The following is a 22,635-nucleotide window of genomic DNA, read 5'->3' as shown; positions in this document are numbered from 1 at the left end:
TGGTGGGCTGTTTGTGATTGGTTGTCCTTAGGCTTTGACCTCCTGGCGTTGAGGCATTTACAGGCTTATGTGCTGATTTGCTTATGTAGGCCTCCTTGTTTAACTTAACTCTCCCCTGAGCAAACAGTTGGGTTCAACAAACCGCCTCATTGAAGGGGTGCTGGTGTGACAAAGTGGGGGAGGGGTGTCCTCTTGCCTCCCAGGCTGGCTAGGATCTGATGGGTCAGGGAGGGGCTTGCTCCGTGGTCTGGGAGCATCCTTGACCCTTCATGCTAGGAGGTCTGTCTCCCTTGCAAGACCACGTGAAGGACAGTAAGTAAGGCAGGGGGTTTGCTCAGTCACTATGAAGACAGGAGGCTGGGGTCGGGAGAGAGTGGCAGGTGCAGGGGTCAGGAGGTTGCAAGGAACCGACCTCCACTCACATCATCTCCAGTAAAACGTGAGGCTGGAACGATGGGGCATCATCTCGTAGGAAAAGGGACAGCCAGGCCACAAAGGCACCGGACATGGAAGACATTGAAAAACCGAATGAATGAATGAATGAATGAATGAAACGGTGGCCCCCTCCCCAGCGGGGCACAGGGTCTCCCATCTCTGCCCCTCACTGGGGCTGCCCTTCTCTTCTCCTCCCAAATGTATGCCTCCACTGCTCCAGGCCCCCAGCACCCTGTTTAGTGCAGGATTCCCTCCAGCCTTGCCGGGGCCTGGCCAAGTCTGCGCAGAGCTGCGCCTCCAGCCCCCCCTTCTCTCGGACCCAGCTCCATGCCCACCCCCGAAGTCCCGGGAGAGAATCTGATTGGCCCAGACTTGCCTTAGCTGCCAATAAACTGTGGCGGAGAGGTGGTCACGTGGCATGTGGACCCACCCCCACCCCACCCCCACCCCACCCCGCTGGGCACGGTGGGCGGGGTCCGCAGGGCCTGGTGCGGCCGCGTGCACCTCGTGCTACCTTGCCTGCCGCCTGAACGGCTTTCCCCTCGGGGCACCGGGGCCTCGGTAATCCGCGCAGGCTGCGCGCACGGCTGGTCTGAATTAAGGCTCATTTTAGATCGAGGCGGTTGCTCCCACGTGAGCTGCCTAAAGGTCGGGCTCGGCTTCCTGTTTGCGCTCCGGCGTGGATCCCGTGCTGGCCCTCGAGGCGATGCGCGCGCTCGGCCTGCCTTGACCTCAGTAAAGCCCCTCGTTTGAGGCTAGCTGCTCCGTGCCTGCTGACTACAGTGGCCTGAGCTCGGGGTTCGTGCTGGGGAGGGCTCCCTGCGGCTGGGCGCCCAGGCCCTCACCGTGGCTCCCTGGATGGCATCTGCGGGGTCCGGACAGACCACGGCTGTCAAGGCTGAGGCGTCCCTGAGGGCTCCCCCGGCAGGTAAGCAGCTGCACCCTGACCGTGCGCTCCCCCAGCATAAGCCTTCCTGGGCGCTGGGCTCTTCCAGCCCACCAGGTGCTTTCCAAACCCTCCGATTCGGGATGAGGGTTGGCTGGTGGGGGGGCGGGCGAGCAGTAGCAGGTCACTGAGCCCTGACAGCCCCAGCAGTTTCTGGAAGGGTCATCTCAGGGACAACTAGGGTCAGTGGGGAGAAGCCCATGTGGCTCAGGAGGCCCCTGCCACATGGGCCAGGCCTAGGAAAGGTGGCCTCGGGACTTGCATCTATTGATCTAAGAAGTAATGGTGAGCTTGGCGCCTCCCAAGGCCTTCATCTTTGCCAAGGGAATTAGTTGGGGGTGGGCTAGGGCAGCAATGTGCTGGGAAGGTGGGCGGAGCTGTAAGCCCAGTGGTTCTCAGCCCAAGCGGCACTCAGGGAAGTTACCTGGGTGGCTCTACGAATGCCCGGCATTGGAATTCCCTGGTGCTAAAAATCAAGACAGTGATTATCCTCGGTGGGAATAGTGACTGAACACGACGCCAGGGGCCTTAGAGGAGGCTAGTGAAGTAAAAATCTGCTTCTTGAGCTGGCTGCTGGTTACTCAGGTGCATTTAATTTATGAAAACTCGTGGAGTTGTTCACTTATATGTGTACTGTTCTGTATGAATGTTATACTTCGATAAGAAGTTAAAGAAAAAAGGAAAAGAAGTTGCTGCCTGGGCCTTAATTTAGAACATCTGTGGTGGGACTTGGGTAGTGATATTTTTTTAAAAAGCTTCCAAGGTGATTTTTTTTTTTTTTTTTTTTGGCTGTGCCACGCAGCATGCGAAATCTTAGTTCCCTGACCAGGGATTGAACCTGCGACCTCTGCATTGGAAGCACAGAGTCTTAACCACTGGACCAGCAGGGAAGCCCCCAGGTGATTCTAAAATTCAGTCAAGGGTTAGAACTGCTGGTTTAACCCCGAATTTGGTATTCTCATCCCCTGGAGATGAGCTTAAGCATGGGTGTGTGTGATACTAGAGGAAGTTAGTTGGGGAACTTCTGGGAAACTTATCTTGCTCCCCAAAGTGGCCTGAGACAGAGATTTGAATATGGGTGTTGTCACAGGTGGGGGTGAGGGGAAGGGAATGAGATGCTCGGGGCTGCTGCAGCCATTTTGTAGTCATGGAGGAAAGCCAGAGGAGCACAGCTGAGCCGACTGATCCACATACACTATGGATCTAACTTCCTGTACCAGTACAATACACAAAGCCTACATTTTCTAATTTGTTCCATCACCTCGATCTTGATCCTGCCCCTACCTACGATGCTTTTTTTTTTGGAGGGCGTACCTCCCACAGGGCTACACACTGCGGTCCCCCTTCCACCTCCTGCCCAGCACTCCCCTCGTGAGGGTGTCTTTGGATGGATGGGCTGAGAACACAACCTAGGCTGCCTCATAGCAGCACCCCTGGGGCAGGAAGGCTGCCCAGACCTCTGGTTGTCACAGGCTTTGGGTGCCTGAGTAACGAAGGTTTTCCTCCCCTTTTTCTAGACTGTTTTAAAATGTAGGTTTTATTATTATTCAGGGATGGCAGGGCCAATAGATCAGGAGACGACCACTCACAGTTCCCAAGAGGTGGGGACATGACATACAGGCCACTGGGGGAAGCACCAAGGTCAGTCAGGAGGGGAAACGTGGGCAAGAGCCTTTCCCGTACTTTCTGGGGAGTAAACAGCTGAGGCAGGGCAAACGGGCTTCAGATTGGCTCGTTTGAATAACCTCGGCCGGCTCTGAGGCCTACGACTGTGCCGAGGTGTCTGGTACCTGCTCTGGGGTGATTAAGGCAGCTGGATGGTGGCCCAGAACCCTGAGGGACATGGTGGCTGGTTTGCTGTGAAAGGTGCAGAGTTGTTTGCTCTTGTTTGCAGGCAGAGTTGTTCGTATCTCTGGGAATGGGCTGGCCCTGGAGGGTTAGTCCCTTCAGGGTCAGCAAGGCCCTCCATGTCTTTTCATGGCTTGATAGCCCGTTTCTTTTTAGCACTGAATAGTATTCATTTTCATTCTTGTAAACTTCTCCCCGGCTGGAAACGCGCCCCCCCCCCCATCTTTTGGGCTTTGGGAGCCCTTGAACTTGGCAGGTCCCCCATGAGGACCTCCAGTCACTGTTGAGGCTTGGCCATCCCCAACCCTTGCCCACCTTGACGTCCCACCAGGACCTGAGCCCAGGCGTTTCTGTGGGGAAGGTGCCTAGTGAAGTCTGGCTGGAGGAGGGAGGGGTGAGGGATGGAGGAAACAGGGGTTGGGCGGAGGTAGAGAGGGAAGCGGTTGCCAGATCTGGGGGGGTTGGGGGCTCAGGGGTGGCCTTGGGCATTTTGCAGGTGTTGGTCCTGCCCAGCTGTCCTTTGCCCTGATGATGTATGGGGAGCTGAGGGACCAGGCCAGAGTCCCTCCCTCCCCAGTGGAGAGCTGGGTGTTTGCCAGTCACAGGGCAGGGAGGAGGGGTCAGAGAGGAACATTGGCCCCCTGGCCTGGGGGTGCAGGGCTGAGCGCAGCCAAAGGGCAAATGCAACGCCTTTGGGCCTGGTGAAGTGTAACCAAGTGAGGAAAGGTTTGCAGGGGCCCGGCCCCAGCTGTGCCTCGCAGGTCCCTGGGCTGTCAGTTACCTGAAGGCAGGGCCCACAGGCCAGGCCTACCCCCAGGGGGACTCGACCTCTTGGCGCTGCAGGAGTTGCGGCCGGAGACGGCGTCCTCCTTGGATGGCGCTATGATGGCATCTGCTGCAGTGGGCCTGTGGCAACAGGGGAGCCCGAGGTCCGCCCCCCACCCCCGAGGTTGCTAGGCCACCCAACTTGTCCAGGCCAGTGGCTTCTGTTCCGGTTCCACACATGCTTCCTTACTGAGTCACTGAGCCCTTCGGGGCATGCTCCAGTGCCTTGTGGCACAATGAGGCTGCCGGGCACCGGAACCAGCTCCAGGGGAGACTCCCTCTCCTTGGTTGCAAGCCTCCCTGACCCCAGTGTGTGTTGGGGGCTTGCAGTGACTCTCCACCCCCTTCCCCTCACCACCCCCACCATTCCCAGGACCTGGTAGCTTTGGGTCCTTCTTCCCTGTGAGGGTCCTCGGCAGGCCTGAGCCCCTCACCGCTCTGCCCTCGTTCAGGGTCGGGGCATGGGGAGGGGGACAGGAGGGGAGAGGATGGAGATGGGACAGAGGAGGGGGCAGGTCCCAGAAGCTGCAGGGTCTCCAGCTCCTCCCGTCAGGAGGTGGACGCCGCTTCCTCTTGTGAGCATGGGCCAGCCCTGCGGTTAGCGATGGCCAACAGTCAGAGGTGACCTGTGAAACTTCCCAGCTGGGTGTTGACATGGACGCGGCTTCCTCTTGCACTCCTGGAACGTTCCCTCGTTGGGCCAGCTCCACACCATGAGATGCCAGGCTGCCCAGAGAGGTCCCGTGAAGGAAGACGGGGCCCCAGCGGAGTGCCCACTGACCACAGGCATCCACGGTGGACCATTCCACCCAGGCGAGCTTTGGGGCAACAGCGGACACACAGACACAGGTGCAGTACCCAGCTGATCCCAGCAGCCCACGTGATGTAAGTGGTGGCTGATCTAAGACACTTAAGTTTTGGGTATACAGGGGGTACCATTTTTTATCTGTTCAGCATCCCATCCTTTGGGGGAGCCAACCTGGCCCCCTCCAGGTGGTCCCCAGCCCCCCACCTTCCCACCCTTTCCCCTCTGTTGCCGTCACAGGTTGGCCCTGCCCGTCTTCCAGAATCTCCCTCTGGGGCTGGAGGTGTTTGGAGCTTAGTCATCTCGTGGGCTTGCCCTTAAAAGCCCGGGTTTTCTCATTCTAGCTGCTCAGCTTGCTTCTAGGTCACGTGCCAACACTGGCCCCTCTCCCCCCTCCCTCCACACCATCTCAAGTTAGTTTCTCGTGTTTCCACTAAGGAACCACGAATGACACAAACGTTGGCAGGAGGGAGGAGATGGGAGGCCACTGTGCCCTGGGCCAGGGGCTTGGGGACAAGTTCTCACCTAAGAAGGGAGAGGTTCCCGAGGTCCCAGGGTCCGTGGCCCTGTTGCCAAGAGCTGAACTGCTGATCGTGTCCAGTGGGGGGTCTGCACGGCTGCCCCTGACAGCGGTGGGCCGTGGAGAGGGGCTCGCCGACCCCGCAGTTCTCACCCGGCTGCGGGATGATGCGCAGGGCTGGTTGGCTGGCTGCTCTGCTCGGAGACTCCGTGCCGGCGCCCCTGGGCTGAAATCCTGGAAAACTGAACTGGGGGCAGAGCCCGCAGGCGCTGCACGTGGCACTGGCTGAACTTGCAGTCACTGCAACAAGAGTGGGGCGTTCGCTGGAAAAGGCTGGAAGCGGTTGTTTGAAAGTCAACACCTGGGAGGCCTGGGAAGCCCCCAACCCAGAGGGAGCAGTTCCCGCGCTGGTGGACGGGTCGGGAATTCCCACAGCTCTGCCTTGCTCCCAGAAGGCTCCGGGCAGCGATCCCGAGGGTAGCCTGGGGACAGAGAGCTTCCACAGAGGGAAATGGAAGGAGTCGTGGGTTTCTGTCACCATTTGTGAGACAAGGACCTGCCCTCTGGACGATGAGTGTGCCCTGCAGGCCGGTCCACTGAATGCCCTCCATCTGGGGGGGCAGAGAGCAGTTGGCCCCTTGTTAGAACTGGCCCTGGGCGCCCCCTCCACCTCACCCGCCCACCGGAACCTGGCTCTGCCACCCGGGAGTGCGAGTCTGCCTCTCTTCATCTGGGCCTGGGAGTCCTCAGGGCCCCCCAGGCCTGCCCACACCTGTTCCTCCTGGGCCTTTGCTGCTGAACCCCTGGGAGGGGTCAGCCTGGTGACTCTGGGGGCCCAGGGCTCTGTCCTGTCTGGGGCCAGTGGGCCAGGCAGCACGTGGGCCGGGGGGCAGGGCCGGTCCCTTGGGTGGCACGGCCCCTCCTCCCAGCCTTTACTCATTAGCCAGACTGTGTGGTGCCCCGGCCGGCTGGGCGAGGCTGGCTGCGTGGGTGCTCTGGCCTGTGGCGTGGCTGCTGCCCGGGCTTGGAATGGACGGCCCCCAGGACATGGTCCCCCCGGGCCGAGGGAGCCGCTGCCCTGCCCTCCGCAGGCTGGTCCCTGTCGGCTTCGGGGCCGAGGCGAGGACGCTCGTTGTCCTTTCTGGACCCCTGGTAAGGAGGCGGCGGTGGGTGGAGGGCCGCCACCCAGGCATGACGCGAGGGCCGGGCGGGGGCTGCTCACGACCTTGCCCAGAAACTGCCCATGATGACCGTGTCCAGGTGGCCCCAGGGGCTGCTGCCCAGAGCCTGGCAGGGCCTGACCCCCTCAGCAGCGGGCAGCCCCCCTCCTCCCCCCGCCCCCCTGTCAGAAGGGGCAGGCGTGTCCTTCGGGAACCCACGGGAAGGCTGGGCTGAAAGCCGAGAGGGTGAGTGAGGTCCCCTGCTGCAGGAGAAAGGCAGCCTCTGCCTGTTTTATTTCCAAAGGGAAAATGGGCTAGATGCATTTTTTCCTGACCGTAAAGACTTACAAATATGTGCTCGCTCTAAGAGTTTCAGTCAACACGAAAAGTTAGAAAACACTTCTTTCTAATCCCAGCCCCTGGACAGAGCCGTTCCTAAGGTTTTGGTGTCTTGAACCCCGCTCCTCTGTGCGTGGCCTGACGAGCTGGTGACGATAGCGTCGCCAGCGGTACCCTCTCCAGCCCCTGTGCTGGGTGCGGCTTGGCGGGGAGACCGGGGCTCAGGGGTTAACGCGGTTGTGCAGCGGGGGATGGGGTGGGACCCGGGCCTCCCATCACCCAGCCTGGCTGCTGCAGCAGCCTCGGCCGCATGCTCGCTCCCCCGCTCTGGGTGACTTGCCCTGTGGCCTCGAGGGGCTTTTGCGGGTCTTTGCTCCGCCTCGCAGGGCCTGGAGAGCCTCTCTGGTGGGGCTGGGCTGTGAGGGGTCGGCAGGACTGAGGGGCCCTTGACCGTGGCCGCCGTCCTCCAGTTCCTCTTCCAGATGCTGAACTTCATGACCTACGTCGTGAGCTCGGTGTTCTGCGGACACCTGGGCAAGGTGGAGCTGGCGGCAGTGACCCTCTCGGTGGCCGTGAGTACGGCCAGGGCCGCAGGGACCTTCCCCCCTGGGCTCCGGGGAGAAGAGACAGCCTAAGGGCACAGCCGGACCTCAGGGCCTCGCCCAAGGCACACCCCACGGCGCGGGCAGGGCCCGGCCAGGACGGGTCACGGGCTGCTGGGCACCCCCCAGGCGCAGGGTCCCCCCTCGGGCTCCGCCTGACAGACTGCGCTCCCCTGTGTGTGCCTCCAGTTCGTCAATGTCTGCGGAGTTTCCATTGGATTTGGCTTGTCCTCGGCCTGTGACACCTTAATGTCCCAGGTAGGTGGGCCTCCGAGAGCCTGGCGGGGCAGAGCCAGTCCTTCAGCTGCTGCAGAAACGGTGGGGCTGGGGGCCCACCTGAGGCCCCGTAATGTCCCCTGGATCTGGGAGCTCGTCAGGCCCTGGGCCGGGGCAGCTGTCCCTGGCATACCCACCCCCAAGGGCCACGTGCTGCAGGGACCAGACCCTCCCCTTGAAAAGAGCCCGGGCAGCCGGGGGAGAGAGCCCTGGAGGGAAAGACAGTCCCCTGACCTCGAGTGCGAGGGCCCACGGACGGGGCCTCCAGCTCTCGGGGGCCCACAGCCCAGCGGGGCTCGGCTCCGGGGGTCCCGGGCTCACGGTGGGCCTGACTGCCGCTCACCCCCAGGGAGACTTGGCAGGTGCTCTCGTGCCGGGAGGTGGGGGGCGATGCCTCCCCCATCGGGAGCTGTTGGCGAGCCAGGCACGACGGGCGGACAGAGGCTGGGGCTCAGCAAACAGCTGCTGCTGTCCCTATGTGAGCAGGCCGAGCCCCCGCAGTGGCTGCCCCGGGTGCGATGGAGGGCTGCCCCACCCCGCCCTGCCGGGAGCCTGCGGTGCCCGCCCGCCCCCCAGCCCTGGCAGGGCCCCCGGGGCAGCGGGCAGGTGCGCGGGGCGTGGGCGCTGACCCGCTGTGTTTCAGAGCTTCGGCAGCCCCAACAGGAAGCACGTGGGAGTCATCCTGCAGCGCGGCGCGCTGATTCTGCTGCTCTGTTGCTTTCCCTGCTGGGCGCTCTTCCTCAACACCCAGCACATCCTGCTGCTCTGCAGGCAGGACCCGGCCGTGTCCAGGTATCCCGGGCGGGGGGACCCCTGGCGAAGCCCACCCCCGGGCTCCGCGCTTCTCTGGGCCCCGAGCCGTCTCGAGCGCGGCCCCTCTGGGACGTTGCGGGGTTGCTTTGGAGTTGCTCCCGCGCAGCCTGCTGCTCCAGCCGTGGCCAGCAGGGGGCAGACCAACGGCCAGTTTTAACTGAGGAGGAAAAGACAGGATTTGCGTGGTGTTTGTGTTTGTGTCCCAGCGTGTGCTTGGAGCCTCAGAGATGCTTTTTGAAGAAGTGAAGGGTGCACCACCCCAAATTCCAAACAGTGGAAACAGGACTGAGCCCGACTTCTGATGAATCACGTGCTTTGTTATTAATTTTAGATTTGGCCCCTCATGGGAACACCTTGCTCGTTTAATATTATGTGCATGGAATTTGGTTATTTCTTGATGTGATAGAACCTTTTTTCTCCCTTACAAACCACATGTCACCCCGAATTCAAGTTCCTCAGCCCTGAGACCCCGTGGTTGGGTCCTTGGGCCCCTCCTCCTGTGCCTTCCTAGCACGTGGTGGCAGCCTCCCCCAACCACTGAGGTTCCACTTGACTTGGGGGTCTTGTCTCAGGGGTGAAGCCTGCTGAAGCCTCTCCTCACACCCGGGGGCGCAGGCTGCTCCGCTCAGAGCCCTGGTTCTCCCGCAGGCTGGCCCAGGAGTACGTGCATGTTTACATCCCAGCGCTCCCGGTAAGTCTTCTGCTGAACTTGGGGAGGTTGGGCCCACAGTCCCCGAGATTCTGGCTTTTTGCCTGTCTCCCCATCAGCTGGGGAGGCCATCGGCCCTCATGCTGGCGGCCGAAGGGGCCAGAGAAAAGTTCTCATTTTGGTTGGTGCAGATTGAACTTTTAAAAAGTAGCATGGGGACTTCCCTGGCAGTCCAGGGGTTAAGAGCCCGCACGTCCATTGCAGGGGGCACAGGTTCAATCCCTGGTCGGGGACTGCAATCCCACATGCCGCGCAGCAAGGTCAAAAAAAGAAAAAGAAAAGAAAAAGTTATTACAATATTATTTTTTTAAAAATGTAGCACGACATGTTTTTCTGATTAGAAAACCATTTATGGGAGAAATTCTGGAAAGCCTGGGGAAGAAAAAATTCAAATCTGTAATCCTACCACTCAGAGAGAACACAGGTTAATCCTTCTCTCCAGGATTATTTCTCTTCGTGGGCATGTGTGTTCAAACATACAGACTCATGTGTAGTGTGAAACGGGGCCAATGTGTGTATGTTGTATTATAACCTGTTTTTTCCCTTTCAAATAAATATGTCATTAGTCTCTTGATTGCCTTCCACAATCCATTTCAAAGGTGATGTGGTATCCCCTAGTGCCATAATTTATTAACCAATCCCTACATGTTAGGTATTTAGGTTGTTTGCAATAGTCACTATTATAAACTAGATTGTGATAAACATTCTTATAGAAAAATCTTTGTGAACATATGGAATGATTTCCTTAAGATGCGTTATTGGAATTAGAGTTGCTCTGTCAATGGCTTTTTTTTTTTTCCTTTTAATTAATTAATTAATTTTTTAAATTTTTGGCTGTGTTGGGTCTTCGTTTCTGTGTGAGGGCTTTCTCTAGTTGTGGCAAGCGGGGGCCACTATTCATCGCGGTGCACGGGCCTCTCACTGTCGCGGCCTCTCTTGTTGCGGAGCACAGGCTCCAGACGCGCAGGCTCGGTAGTTGTAGCTCACGGGCCTAGTTGCGCCCTGGCATGTGGGATCTTCCCAGACCAGGGCTCGAACCCGTGTCCCCTGCATCGGCAGGTGGACTCTCAACCACTGCGCCACCAGGGAAGCCCCGATACTTTTGACTTAGAGTTTTTAATGCATAGTAACAGTCCCATAAATCCCATCCTTTATGATGTCTGTCTTTGGGCTTAAAAACAATGAACCCATTGTAAATTGTAGAAGCATTTGCCTATATTTCCTCTGAACCCTTTCAGTGGTTTCTGTTGTTACATTTAAGACAGTAATCTAACAAACTTTTTCTAAGACTCATTGAATATTCTTTCCTTTCTCTGTTAATTTATTAAATACTAAATAAGCAGTCCATCCACTCCGATCAGTTTCTGAGATTCGAGACCTGCCCAGTGGTCTGTGTGTCCACCGCCAACCCATTGCTACACTGTTTGATTTGCTGTGGTTCAGTGCACGCGGTACCAGGTGGCAGTGCTGTTTCGGGGGAGTCCATCTTCTCATCTCCGGCACCCCCTATCCTCCTCTGCACACCAGCACTGGGGATAGAGCTCTTAAGGAGGGGGCTGGGAAAGGGGCGGGTCAGGGTGAATGCGTGCGGGGTGCCCACAGGGGATGCCAGGCCTGGCAGGGAAGCCCCAGCCTCACCCTCCTCCTGTCTGGAAGGCCAGTGCCATGACCTCTTTGGGGCCTGGCCAGCTCCACATTTCTTCTGTATCATGGAAACCACCTGAAAAGTCTGGTTTTTCTCCTCCGAGCCTTTGGCTATTCAGACCAAGTGAAGGTATCTTGTCAAACAGGGCCATTGGGGCTGTGTCAGGAGGAAACATCACGTTATCACTGTGGCAGCAACTTTTTTATCTAATAAACAAAGTCCCTCCTGTACAATGGTGCTGCAGAGTTTAACTACCAATAAAATAAGAATCATAATGACTCTTAACGTTTACATGATGTTTACCTTATTCTTGGAGCACTTAAATGTGCCAAATACTGTTTTGTAAGCACTTTGCAATGTTAACTTTGTATATGAATGTATGTATAAATATTAGGGATTCACACGCATGTTATTGTGTGTGAGGAAACTGAGGCACAGAGAGGTTAAGTAACTTGCCCAAGGCCACACAGCTCACAAGAGGCAGAGCCAGCGTCTGAACCCAGCTCCTTGCTCTTGCTGACTGAGTGGTGCTGAAGAGAGGCAGAGGGCTGAGGGGAGGGTGCACAGGGGGTGCAGGCCCCAGGCCAGGCCTTGACAGAGGGCGGAAAGGATAGGGCAGTGCCCCCGACACACACACTGATGCACAGGCCCTCTCTGTCCTCGGCAGACGGGGAAAGGCCCACCACCCCCGTGGGGTCTCCAACCTGCTCTGCTGAGGCTGCTGCTGCCACACCCCTGGGTGCCCTCCCGCTCCCTCAGTCCAAGGCCTGCCCCCTCCAGGTCCTTTTCTCTGGCGGCTCGAGCCAGGCCCAGGGTGTCCCGACCTGTGGGTTTGGGCTCAGGAGCCCTGCGGCTCTCAGGCCACCTCCCTGCTGGTCCCGGGCCGGGGGCTGGAGCGCAGGTCAGCACACAGCCCATCTCTGGGGTCCCAGAGGTACCGTGGTGAGGCAGTTGCCCCACCTCATCTAAGAAGTGTCCGTTAGTGTCCGTCTGGTGGTGTTTTGGTAGTTGTTGCTTACTTCGCGTGTGTGTTTATTTTATACAGGCAAATTTTCTTTACAGCCTGCTGGCCAAATATCTGCAAAATCAGGTAGGGGTCCCTGGCCGGAGCTGCCCCCAGCCCCCACCCTGTTCCAGTGGGCGGGGTGCCCAGGGTCCCCTCTGCGCTTTGCCCCATCCTGATCGCCACACGGGGGCCCTCGAGGAGCTGCGTGTCCCCAGCCTCCGCCTACCCCCCTCAGTCTCACCCTCACCTACTTCAGGGCATCATGTGGCCCCAGGTCCTCAGCGGCGTCGTGGGCAACTGCGTCAACGGGCTGGCCAACTACATCCTGGTTTCCGTGCTGGGCCTGGGGGTCAGGTGAGCACCGGGGCTGGGGGCCCAGCATCTGGGGGTCATGGGGAACTGGGGGCTGCTGTTCCCTGGGGTTCTGGGGACCCGCTGCCAAGGAGACGGGGTGAGGAGCCGCTGCCCGGCCTGCCCGAAGGGGCCCAGAGTGGGTCTCCCCCGGATGGGGCCCATCCCGGGATGGGGTGCCGGCAGAGCCAGGCCCGTGGCCCTCCCCGCCCGGGCCCGGACTCAGCCGTGGCCCCAGCCCTGCCGTCCCTGCTCTGCCAGGGGCTCGGCCTGTGCCAACACGGTCTCCCAGTTCACGCAGGCCGTCTTCCTGCTGCTCTGCGTCGTGAAGAAGAAGCTGCACCTGGACACGTGGGCAGGTGCGAGGGCCGCCCTTCCTGGGGGCGGAGCGGGCAGGTGGCAGGCGGGGTCCCAGCTGCAGCCCGTTGCAGGAGGCCTGGCCCGGGCCTGCCCGCACGTCCCTCAGGGCCCCCTCCCCGGCCCCCCCAATCCCCGCCCCGAGGCCCGGGCTTCCCCATCCAGTGTGCCAGGGGGCAGGGCCCTGCTGCGGACAGGCCCAGGGGGCGCTCTGCCGGCTCCCTGGTCTCGGGATGGACGAGCAGCACGGGTGGTCGGCAGCGGCGGTGCCCACGTTGTTTGCTGAAGCTTCACGACAGCTCGTTAGCCCCGGTTATTTACGTGGAGGAAGCTGGTGCAGAGAGGGTTTGTCATTGGCCGCAAAGGCCAGAGGTGGTACGTGGTGGAGCCTGGACCGAACCCGTTCCCAGCCCTCAGGTTCTGAGCCCTTAGCCCCTGAGACAGCGCCAGGGGCACTGGCCAGGCATCCTCCTCCCCCCACGAGCCCCCACCAGCGCTGGGGCCGCTGGCTAGCCCCCCACAAGACGCCCAGGTGCCCGGGCCGAAGGCAGGGGGCGGGCCAGGGGGCGGGGCCGCAGGGTGGATCGCGGCTCAGCTGGCGGGCCTCTGCTCCTAGGCTGGTCCAGCCAGTGCCTGCAGGGCTGGGGCCCCTTCTTCCGCCTGGCCGTGCCCAGCATGCTCATGACTTGCATTGAGTGGTGGGCCTACGAGATCGGGAGCTTCCTCATGGGTACGTGGACAGCAGGGTGCGGGGAGCCGCGTGGGCCGCCCCCCAGCTCAGGAACCCCTCTCCCGGATGGGCGGTCTCCCAGCCCGGCCCGTCTCCCCACCAGGCCGTGAGCTCCCGGCGCTGCCCGGCGTAGGCCTGGCACTGAGTGGACGCCCGGGCGTGGTGGTCAGTCAACGAGGGAGTGAGGTCCCGCTGATGCGTGAGCAGCTGTGGGCATCGCCTGGCACGTTGTGTGCTCATCAGCAGACTCGGTCCAAACAGCCAGGGCTGGGGTGGCCCCTAGAGACCTTCCAGTCCACCCCTGACCCAATCGGAGATGATGAGAACGTGGACCCCAAGAATTAGGTGGTCCGGAGTCACCCGGCAGGGCTGAGAACTGAACTCTGCTTTCCTGCCCCTGGTCCAGTTTTTCCCTTCTTCATCACACCTCGTACACAGAGGAGAGACCCTGACCCTGTAACACCTGGGCAGGGGTCTCCTGGAGGGCTGGAGCCCAAGCGGGAGCGTCCTTTGCTGCATCTGCCCTTGGAAACCACTGGCCCCTTGGCCCCCGAGTGAGGGGCTTGCTGTCAGCCCAGGGCTGTGGGCTGGCCGGCCGGGCACTCACCATGTCCCCCGCCACCCCCAGGCCGGCTCAGCGTGCTCGACCTCTCTGCGCAGGCCATCATCTACGAGGTGGCCACTGTCGTCTACATGGTGAGGCTCGATGGGGACGCCTTCGCCATGCCCTGCCCCCAGCCCGGCCCCCTGACGGCCTGGGGGTGTCAGAGGAGGGGGGGGCTGTCCCCTCAAAGTCTGTCTCTGTCTCCCGAGGGACCCTCTGGACCTCCTGCACCCGCCAGGCCCAGGCCCTGCCAGACACACGTGGCCCACGGCTGCTCTGCTGAATTCACGATGTTGCAATTGTTTTGAATTAATTAGCACCATTTAAAATAGGAAGATTTCACATCACAATCTAGATATGGGCATTTCTTTGAAAAATGGGACATGCCATTTAGCAGTGAGCCCACGTTCCTGCACACCCCAGCTGGTGGGCGCTGGGGAACAGTGGCCCTCGTGAGGGCATTTCCTCGCGTCCACCGTGGACCCCGCAGCTCCTTCCTCTCCCCCGGACACGTGGGTTGGCCCGTGTCACTCGTGTAGCATTTGCCGGCCTCTTGGGCCATGCAGTCTGTGACCCTAGCTTTAATCAAAAAATCATCACGCACTAATTTATAAGGTGATTCTTGTTACGGATGGCTTCCGCTGAATCTTTTCTTCTCACAGGGAGCTTTTCTAACATAGTTAAGACCACATCCACCTCTTTTTTTATTAATTTTTATTTATTTATTTTTGCGGTACGCGGGCCTTTCACTGTTGTGGCTTCTCCCGTTGCGGAGCACAGGCTCCGGATGTGCAGGCTCCGGATGTGCAGGCTCAGTGGCCATGGCTCACGGGCCCAGCCGCTCCGCGGCATGTGGGATCTTCCCGGACCGGGGCACGAACCCGTGTCCCCTGCATCGGCAGGCGGACTCTCAACCACTGCACCACCAAGGAAGCCCCCACATCCACCTCTTTAACATGCGTTTACTCCTGAGTTTCCGGCAGCGCGTTGATTTCGGTTGCCTGTGATGTCTGGCGGCCCGGCCTGGTGGGTTTGGCCCTGGGTAGCCCAGCCCACCTCCCAGGTCTCGCCTGTCGCCAGCAGCCTCGCGGGCCCCGCCCCCCGGGACACATCCTGCCTCCCTCTCGGCCCCCGGGGCAGGAGGGGGGCTCTAACCACCACACCTTCTTTTCTGTGATCCCAGATTCCCATGGGGCTCAGCATTGCAGTCTGTTTCCGAGTGGGGACGGCCCTGGGAGCCGCAGACACCGTGCAAGCCAAGCGATCTGCCGTCTCAGGCACCCTCTGCACAGGTGGGTGGGGTCGGGACCTAGGCGGGGGAGGGCTTGGGAGCCAACAGTTCACCTTCCAAACCTGTCATACCTGCCACGTGGCCTAGAGTAGCCCCTCTGACCAGCAGCAAGCCTGCTGTGCCCCTTCCGCTCCTTCCCTGCCGCTGGGGCTCTGGGCTGTCAGTTTCCATCACTTAGTGCGACCTCTGGGAAAGCCGGTCCCCCTTTGACCCTGCCCTGCCGGCATTTCCACGAGCTTGGGACCTGCCCATCCCAGCCCTCAGAGTGGCCCCGTCTGTGTCCATCCTGCCTCTGCTTTCTGCAGCTGCCAGGCTCAGATCAGCTCCTCGTGCAGAGCAGTGGCTCTCAGGCTTCAGCCCTGGGGGTGGGGTAGGGGTGTGTGTGTGAAAACACAGAACCCCACCTGCCGGAGTTTCTGACTCTGTAGGTCGGAGGTGATGGTCTGAGAATATGCATCCTCTAACCAGCTACCAACGACGCTGCTGCAGCCGGTGCAGGGACCCCACTTTGCGAACCACAGGAGGAAAGGCGTTTCACATGTGGTGCCCTCCTTGCCAGACCACAAACAAGGGTCTTAGTCCAAGTGAACATGGGGTGGGGCTGGACGGGTGGAAGCTGGGCCGTGCCTTTGGTCTCTTACAGTTGGCACCTCGCTGGTCGTGGGGACCCTGTTGAGCCTCCTGAGGAGTAAACTGGGCCACATCTTTACCAATGACGAGTAGGTAATCAGTTCTCTCACTTCTGGGGATGCCAGGTGCTCCCCAGCTGGTCCCCAGAGACGCCCCCTCTACCGCTCACCTGTCGGTAGACAGGGCACCAACCAGGGGACAAGGTGAAATTTGGGGGCTTCTCGGGGGGTTAAGACGTGTGTCCCCCAGACACAGGGAAACTCAGAGACAGGAGCATCAGTTACGTTGGCGTGGGGCAGGGGCAGAATAGAAGGGACGCGAAGGGCGCTCCAAGGATGCGCTCGTGTCTTACCACTCCCGTTCTCCTGCAGGGAAGTGGTCGCCTTGGTCAGCAAGGTCCTGCCGCTTTACGTCGTCTTCCACCTGTTTGAGGCAGTCTGTGTGAGTCCTGCTCTGACCCGCCCCCCCACGTTCACACACCCTCCCCGAGGCTGGTCAGGTGGTCAGGGCTGTGAGCGTTAGCTCACCGATTCGCAGAGAGGGCTGACCGGAGAAGAAGCGCCCGAAGTGTCCGCTCGTGTTGGTTCTGTCACTCAAAATAATGAGCCCCCTTCTGCTGTGCAAGTCCAACACGCCAGAGACGCACGCAGATGAGCAGAATCCTGAACACCGGCCCCAGTGTAAACTCACGAATCCGTTCCTTCCTCGTTCCCCCGAGCGGGGCAGGAGCAGTCGCGCCAGTTGCCAGAGCAAGGGGACACTTTGGAGGAGTGGGTCGGCCCAGAGTACAGCGGGCCTGACTTCCTGCTCCTGTGATCGCTAAAGGGCAGGTCTCGTTTAGTGCAGTTTTGAACTATGTGAACTTTTAAAAGCGTGGCAGAAAGAAAGAAAGCACTGAAGTCTCATTTGATAAGCAGAATTTTGAAATTCTGGGTCTTCTACGTCACATCTCGGGTCCCGTGAATCTTTCAGGAAGGCATCCCGAGCGTAAAACCCACATCTCTTCGTGGAGTGAGTGCTTAGCTAGCAGCCAGAGCACTGGGGCAGACACCTGCGCGAGAATTACTATCAACTCTTACGGAAAATAAATAACCTTGGGAGAAACTATGCGTGCAGGATTTTTCCAAAAGCCCCAGTGCTCTCTGCCCAGTTCTCTGTTTGTCCCAGGACTGGCCTTTGAACTTAGCCGGGCAGATACCTGGCGCACGTTTCTGACCTCAGCAGGACCGCTTGCTCTGGGCTGGTTTTCGGGATCACATCCATAGCTTTTCCCGCAGAACGTTAAGAGAAGCTAGCTAATGGGTTCTGTTATTGCTTTTGTCATGGGCTGGTGTTAAGGACACTATTATTACTTTTTCTCTAGCTCCAAGGTGAGGCCACGGTTGAGAGGTTCCTCCTGCAATGTAAGGTCGGGGGGTGCTCTGGCTTCTAAATGTTCTGAAGGCAGCACCTCTCCGTTCAGTTTGCTCACCAGGGAACCCGAGGCAGACGTGCAGTTAGCAATTGCAAGGGACCTTAGAGCTTGTGTATCTGCATCTATCATCTTTCCCCCTGGCTAGATCTATATCATTCTTTTTTTTTTAATTAATTAATTTATTTATTTTTGGCTGCATTGGGTCTTTGTTGCTGCGTGCGGGCTTTCTCTAGTTGCGGCGAGGGGGGGCTACTCTTTGTTAAAGTGCGTGGGCTTCTCATGGCGGTGGCTTCTCTTGTTGTGGAGCATGGGCTCTAGGTGCACGGGCTTCAGTAGTTGTGGCATGTAGGCTCAGTAGTTGTGGCACGTGGGCTCAGTAGTTGTGGCATGCAGGCCCTAGAACGCAGGCTCAGTAGTTGTGGCGCACAGGCTTAGTTGCTCCATGGCGTGTGGGATCTTCCTGGACCAGGGCTTGAACCCGTGTACCCTGTACTGGCAGGCGGATTCCTAACCACTGTGCCACCAGGGAAGCCCCATGGGGCCTGTTTTGAAGTCACTCCCTGCTCCCATGGCCAGCTCTAGGCAATCCACTGACTTGCTTTCTGTCTGTGTGAACTTGCGTTTTCTGAATATTTCATAGACGTGGAATCATATAGTATAATCATACAGTCTTTTGTGTCTGGTTTCGTTCACTTAGTGAAATGCTTTTGCGGTTTGTCCATGTTGTAGCATTTTTCAGGACTTCATTTCTTTTTTGTGGCCGAATGGTGGTCCATTGTGTGGCTGTAACATGCTTTGCCTACCCATTCATCAGGCGATGAACGTTTAGGTTGTTTTCAGTGTTGGCTGTTGTGACTAAGGCTGCTGGGAACACTCACGTACAAGTCATCATGTGCACGTATGTTTTTGCTCCTCTTGGTAGAGTCCTAGGATTTGACTTGTTAGGTTGAAGCATAAGTTTATTTTTAACTTTCTAAGAAACCATTAATCTGTTTTCCAAAGCAGCTGTACCATTTTACATTCCCACCCGCAATATATGGGGATTCCAGTTCCTCCCCCTCCCTTGTCAATTCTTGGTATTGTTTGTCTTAAAACTTTAAAAACAGATTTTATTGTTAAGACCGGTTTTGGGTTTACAGAAAGATTGAGAAAATACAGCGAGTTCCCATAAACCCCTCTCTCTCCTCCTTTCCCCTTTTATTTACATCCGGTATTAGTGCAGGACATTTGTTTAGCTGAAAGAATATTGATACATTATAATTAAGTCCAAAGTTCTCCATAGGGTTCATTGCTGGCCTTGTACATTCTATGGATTTTGACAAAGGTATAATGACATGGACTCACCATTATAGAATCATACGAGATACAAACTACTATATATAAAATAGATAAACAACCAGGTCCTACAGTATAGCACAGGGAACTGTATTCCACATCCTGTAATAAACCATAGTGGAAAAGAATATATATATCTATATATATCTATATCTGAATCACTTTGCTGTACAGCAGAAACTAACACAACATTGTAAATCAACTATACCTCAATTAAAAAAAAAGAATCATGGGAGGTCCCTGGTGGCCTAGTGGTTAGGATTTGGCACTTTCGTTGCCGTGGCCCGGGTTCAATCCCTGGTCAGGTAGGGCCAAAAAAAAAAAAGGAATCATATGCATAATTTCACTGCCATAAAAATCCTCTCTGCTCCCCCTGTTCATTCCTCCCCTTTTCCCGCTGTCCCCCTCCCTCACCCGCTGGCCATCTCTGATCTTTTTATTGTCTCTGTAGTTTTGCCTTCTCCATTGTCTTATAGTTGGAGTTAAACAACACGTAGCCGTTTCAGGTTGGCTTCTTTCGTTTAGTCATGTGCACGTAAGGGGCCTCCACTGGGTCTTTTCATGGCCTGACAGCTTGTTTCTTTTTAGCACTGATGCTTCACTGTCTGGACGGACCACATTAAAGGACATGGTGGTTGCTTCCAAGTTTGGCGAATTCTGAATAAAGCTGTGAACATTATTGTGCAGGTTTTTGTGTGGACATAGTTTTCAACTCTCTGCAAATCCCTGGCTGCATGATGGTTGGATAGCATGGTGCTATTATGTTTAGCTCTGTAAGAAATTGCCCTACTGCCTTCCAAAGTGGCTGCACCATTTTGCACTCCCATCAGCGATCGGTGAGAATTCCTGTTGCTCTGCATCCTCGCCGGAATTCGGTGTTGTCAGTGTTTTGATCCTAGTCGTTCTAACGGGTGTGTAGCGGTGTCTCATTGCTGTTTTAACTTGTAACTTGCGACTGACGCGTAATGTGGAGCATCTTCTCATACGCTTATTTGCCGTCAGTGTGTCTTCTTTGGTGAGGTGTCTGTTCAGAGCCCATTTTAAGATTGGCTTGTTTTCTCATTGTTGTGTTTTAAGAGCTTTTGTTTAGTTTGTTTTTAATTTCTATTTTTATTGGAGTATAGTCGATTTACAATGTTGTGTTAGTTTCAGGTGTACAGCAAAGTGATTCGGTTATACATATATACATTGTAAAATGTATTCTTTTCCATTATGGTTTATCTCAGGATATTGAACATAGGTCCCTGTGCTATACAGTAGGACCTTGTCGTTTATCCATCCTATATATAATAGTTTGCATCTACCAACCTCAAACTCCCAGTCCATCCCTCCCACACATCCCTCCCCCAATAATTCTTTATATGTTCTACACATAAGTCCTTTATCAGGTATATGATTTGCAAGCCCAGTCTGTGGCTTGACTTTAATTTTCTTATTTATTTATTTATTTATTTAAAAAAAATAACAGTTTTTATTTTTGGCTGCATTGGGTCTTCGTTGCTGTGTGCGGGCTTTCTCTAGTTCCGGCGAGCGGGGGCTACTCTTCGTTGTGGTGTGCGGGCTTCTCATTGCAGTGGCTTCTCTTGTTGTGGAGCACGGGATCTAGGTGCACAGGCTTCAGTAGTTATGGCGCGTGGGCTCAGTAGTTGTGGCACACGGGCTTAGTGGCTTCGTGGCATGTGGGGTCTTCCCGGACCAGGGCTCGAACCCGTGTCCCCTGCATTGGCAGGCGGATTCTTTTTTTTTTTTTTCTTTTCTGTACGCGGGCCGCTCACTGCTGTGGCCTCTCCCGTTGCGGAGCACAGGCTCCGGATGCGCAGGCTCAGCGGCCATGGCTCATGGGCCCAGCCCCTCCGCGGCATGTGGGATCTTCCCGGACCGGGGCACGAACCCGTGTCCCCTGCATCGGCAGGCGGACTCTCAACCACTGCGCCACCAGGGAAGCCCGGCAGGCAGATTCTTAACCACTGCGCCACCAGGGAAGCCCGCTCATTTTCTTATCTTTTGAGCTGCAAAAGTTTGCACTTTTAATGTAGTCCAGTTTCTCATTTTCTTTTCTTTTCTGGCTCACGCTTTTGCTGTCATATATAAGAAATCTTTGCCTAACCCAAGGTCACAAAGATTTTCTCCTATGAATTCTTCTAGACATTTTATAGTTTTAGGTCCTACACTTACGTTTATGATTCATTTTGAGCCCATTTTTGTGTTTGGTACGAGGTAAGGGTCTAAGTTTATTTTTTTGTGTGTGGGTATTCAAGAGTCCCAACACCATTCTTGGTGTGTGAAAGGCTATTCCCTCCCCAGTGAATTATCTTGGCACTTTGGTCAAAAATCAATTGGTTGTAAATGTAGTGATTTATTTATAGATTCATAATTCTGTTTCACTAATTCATATGCCCATCCTGTGCCAATACTACACTGTCTTAATTACTGTAGCTTTATAGTGAGCTTTGAAATAAGTTAGTATAAATCTTCCAACCTTGTTCTGTCTTCTTAATTGCTTTTGTTCTTCTAGATCCTTTGCATTTCCATATGTATGTTAGAACCAGCGTGTTAATTTCTACTAAAAAGCCTGCTGGGATTTTGAAAGGAATTGTATTGACTCTGCAGAGCAACTTTGGGAGAATTGTCATCTTAACAGTATTGTTAAAATGGACATGGAATGTCTCTCCGACTCGTTAGATTTTCTTTAATTTACCTCAGCAATGTGCTGTAGTCTTCAGTGGTCAAAACCTGGCACTACTTTTGTTAAATTTATCCCCAAATATTTTGTTCTTTTTGATGGTATTATGAATGGAACTCTTAATTTCATTTTTAGGTTGTTCATTGCTAGTTTATAGAAAGGTAATTGATCTTTGTTTATTGCTCTTTTATCCTGTGACCTTGTTAAACTCATTCTGGTAGTTTTTGGTGTGTGGAGTCCTTAAGGTTTTCTCCATATAGGATCATGTCATCTGTGAATAAGGAGTTTTACTTCTCCCTTTCCGTCTGGCTAAACCTCCAGTACGATGTTGAGTGGAAGTGGCAAGAGCATACACCTGTGCCTTGTTCTCGATGTTAAAGGGAAAGTATTCAGCCTTTCAGCATTAAATATGTTATCTGTAAAATTTTTATACATGCCCCTTATTGAGGCTGAGGAAGAGCCCTTCTCCTAGAAACATTTTCTCATGAATGTGTGCTGGATTTTGTAGAATGCTTTTTCTGTATCTACTGAGATAATCACATGGTTTTGTCCTTTATTACTATGGTGTAATTACATTAATTGATTTTCAGATGTTTTACCTTGCATTCCTGGGATAAAACCCTCCTGACCATGGCGTGTGTCTTTTCTAATATATATCACTGAATTTGGTTTTCTAGTATTTTGTTAAAGATTTTGCGTCTACATTCATGAGAGATATTGGTCTGTGATTTTTATCTTTTCCTTTGTGATATCTTTTTTTTTTTTTTTTTTTTTTTTTGTGGTACGCGGGCCTCTCACTGTTGTGGCCTCTCCCGCTGCGGAGCACAGGCTCTGGATGCGCAGGCTCAGCGGCCATGGCTCACGGGCCCAGCCGCTCTGCGGCATGTGGGATCTTCCCGGACCGGGGCACGAACCCGTGTCCCCTGCATCGGCAGGCGGACTCTCAACCACTGCGCCACCAGGGAAGCCCCCTTTGTGATATCTTGATCTGGCTTTGGTATTAGCATATCATTGGCCTCCTGGAATGATTTTGAAAGTGTTCTCTCCTCATACCTATACATTTTGAGTTTGTGAAGGATTGGCATTATTTCTTCTTTAAACATGTGATAGAATTCACCAGTGAAGCCATCTGGGCTTTTGTCTGGCTTTTGTCAGAAGATTTTTAACTAATTTAATTTATTTACTTGTTATAGATCTATTCACTTTGTTTCTTTTTTAAAAAATTTATTTATTTTATTAATTTATTTTTGGCTGCGTTGGGTCTTTGTTGCTGTGCGCAGGCTTTCTCTAGTTGTGGCGAGCGGGGGTTAC

General features: G+C 55.7%; 1 protein-coding gene across 20 annotated transcripts in view; it reads left to right on the top strand.

Moving 5' to 3' along the window:
• The first annotated feature begins 983 nt into the window (after nt 1-983).
• Nucleotides 984-22,635, top strand: part of LOC101333194 (multidrug and toxin extrusion protein 2) — a 154,095-nt gene continuing 132,443 nt past the window's right edge. For 7 of the 20 annotated variants that reach the window (XM_073797354.1, XM_073797352.1, XM_073797348.1 and 4 more), the window contains exons 1-14: nt 987-1,363; nt 2,184-2,280; nt 4,697-6,531; nt 7,349-7,450; nt 7,670-8,548; nt 9,218-9,260; nt 11,969-12,013; nt 12,186-12,283; nt 12,573-12,639; nt 13,254-13,367; nt 13,996-14,063; nt 15,155-15,263; nt 15,906-15,981; nt 16,264-16,333. In XM_073797354.1, coding sequence (XP_073653455.1) covers nt 6,409-6,531; nt 7,349-7,450; nt 7,670-8,548; nt 9,218-9,260; nt 11,969-12,013; nt 12,186-12,283; nt 12,573-12,639; nt 13,254-13,367; nt 13,996-14,063; nt 15,155-15,263; nt 15,906-15,981; nt 16,264-16,333 — 1,794 coding nt within the window. In that variant the 5' untranslated portion in view covers nt 987-1,363; nt 2,184-2,280; nt 4,697-6,408. The other 13 variants (XM_073797347.1, XM_073797350.1, XM_073797349.1 and 10 more) reach the window with 11 other exon arrangements.

Source organism: Tursiops truncatus, chromosome 20, assembly GCF_011762595.2.
Source record: "Tursiops truncatus isolate mTurTru1 chromosome 20, mTurTru1.mat.Y, whole genome shotgun sequence".
In the NCBI taxonomy this organism is placed as follows: domain Eukaryota; kingdom Metazoa; phylum Chordata; class Mammalia; order Artiodactyla; family Delphinidae; genus Tursiops; species Tursiops truncatus.
The sequence above is the reverse complement of the archived record's forward strand: the minus strand, read 5'-3'. Positions and strand labels throughout refer to the sequence as shown.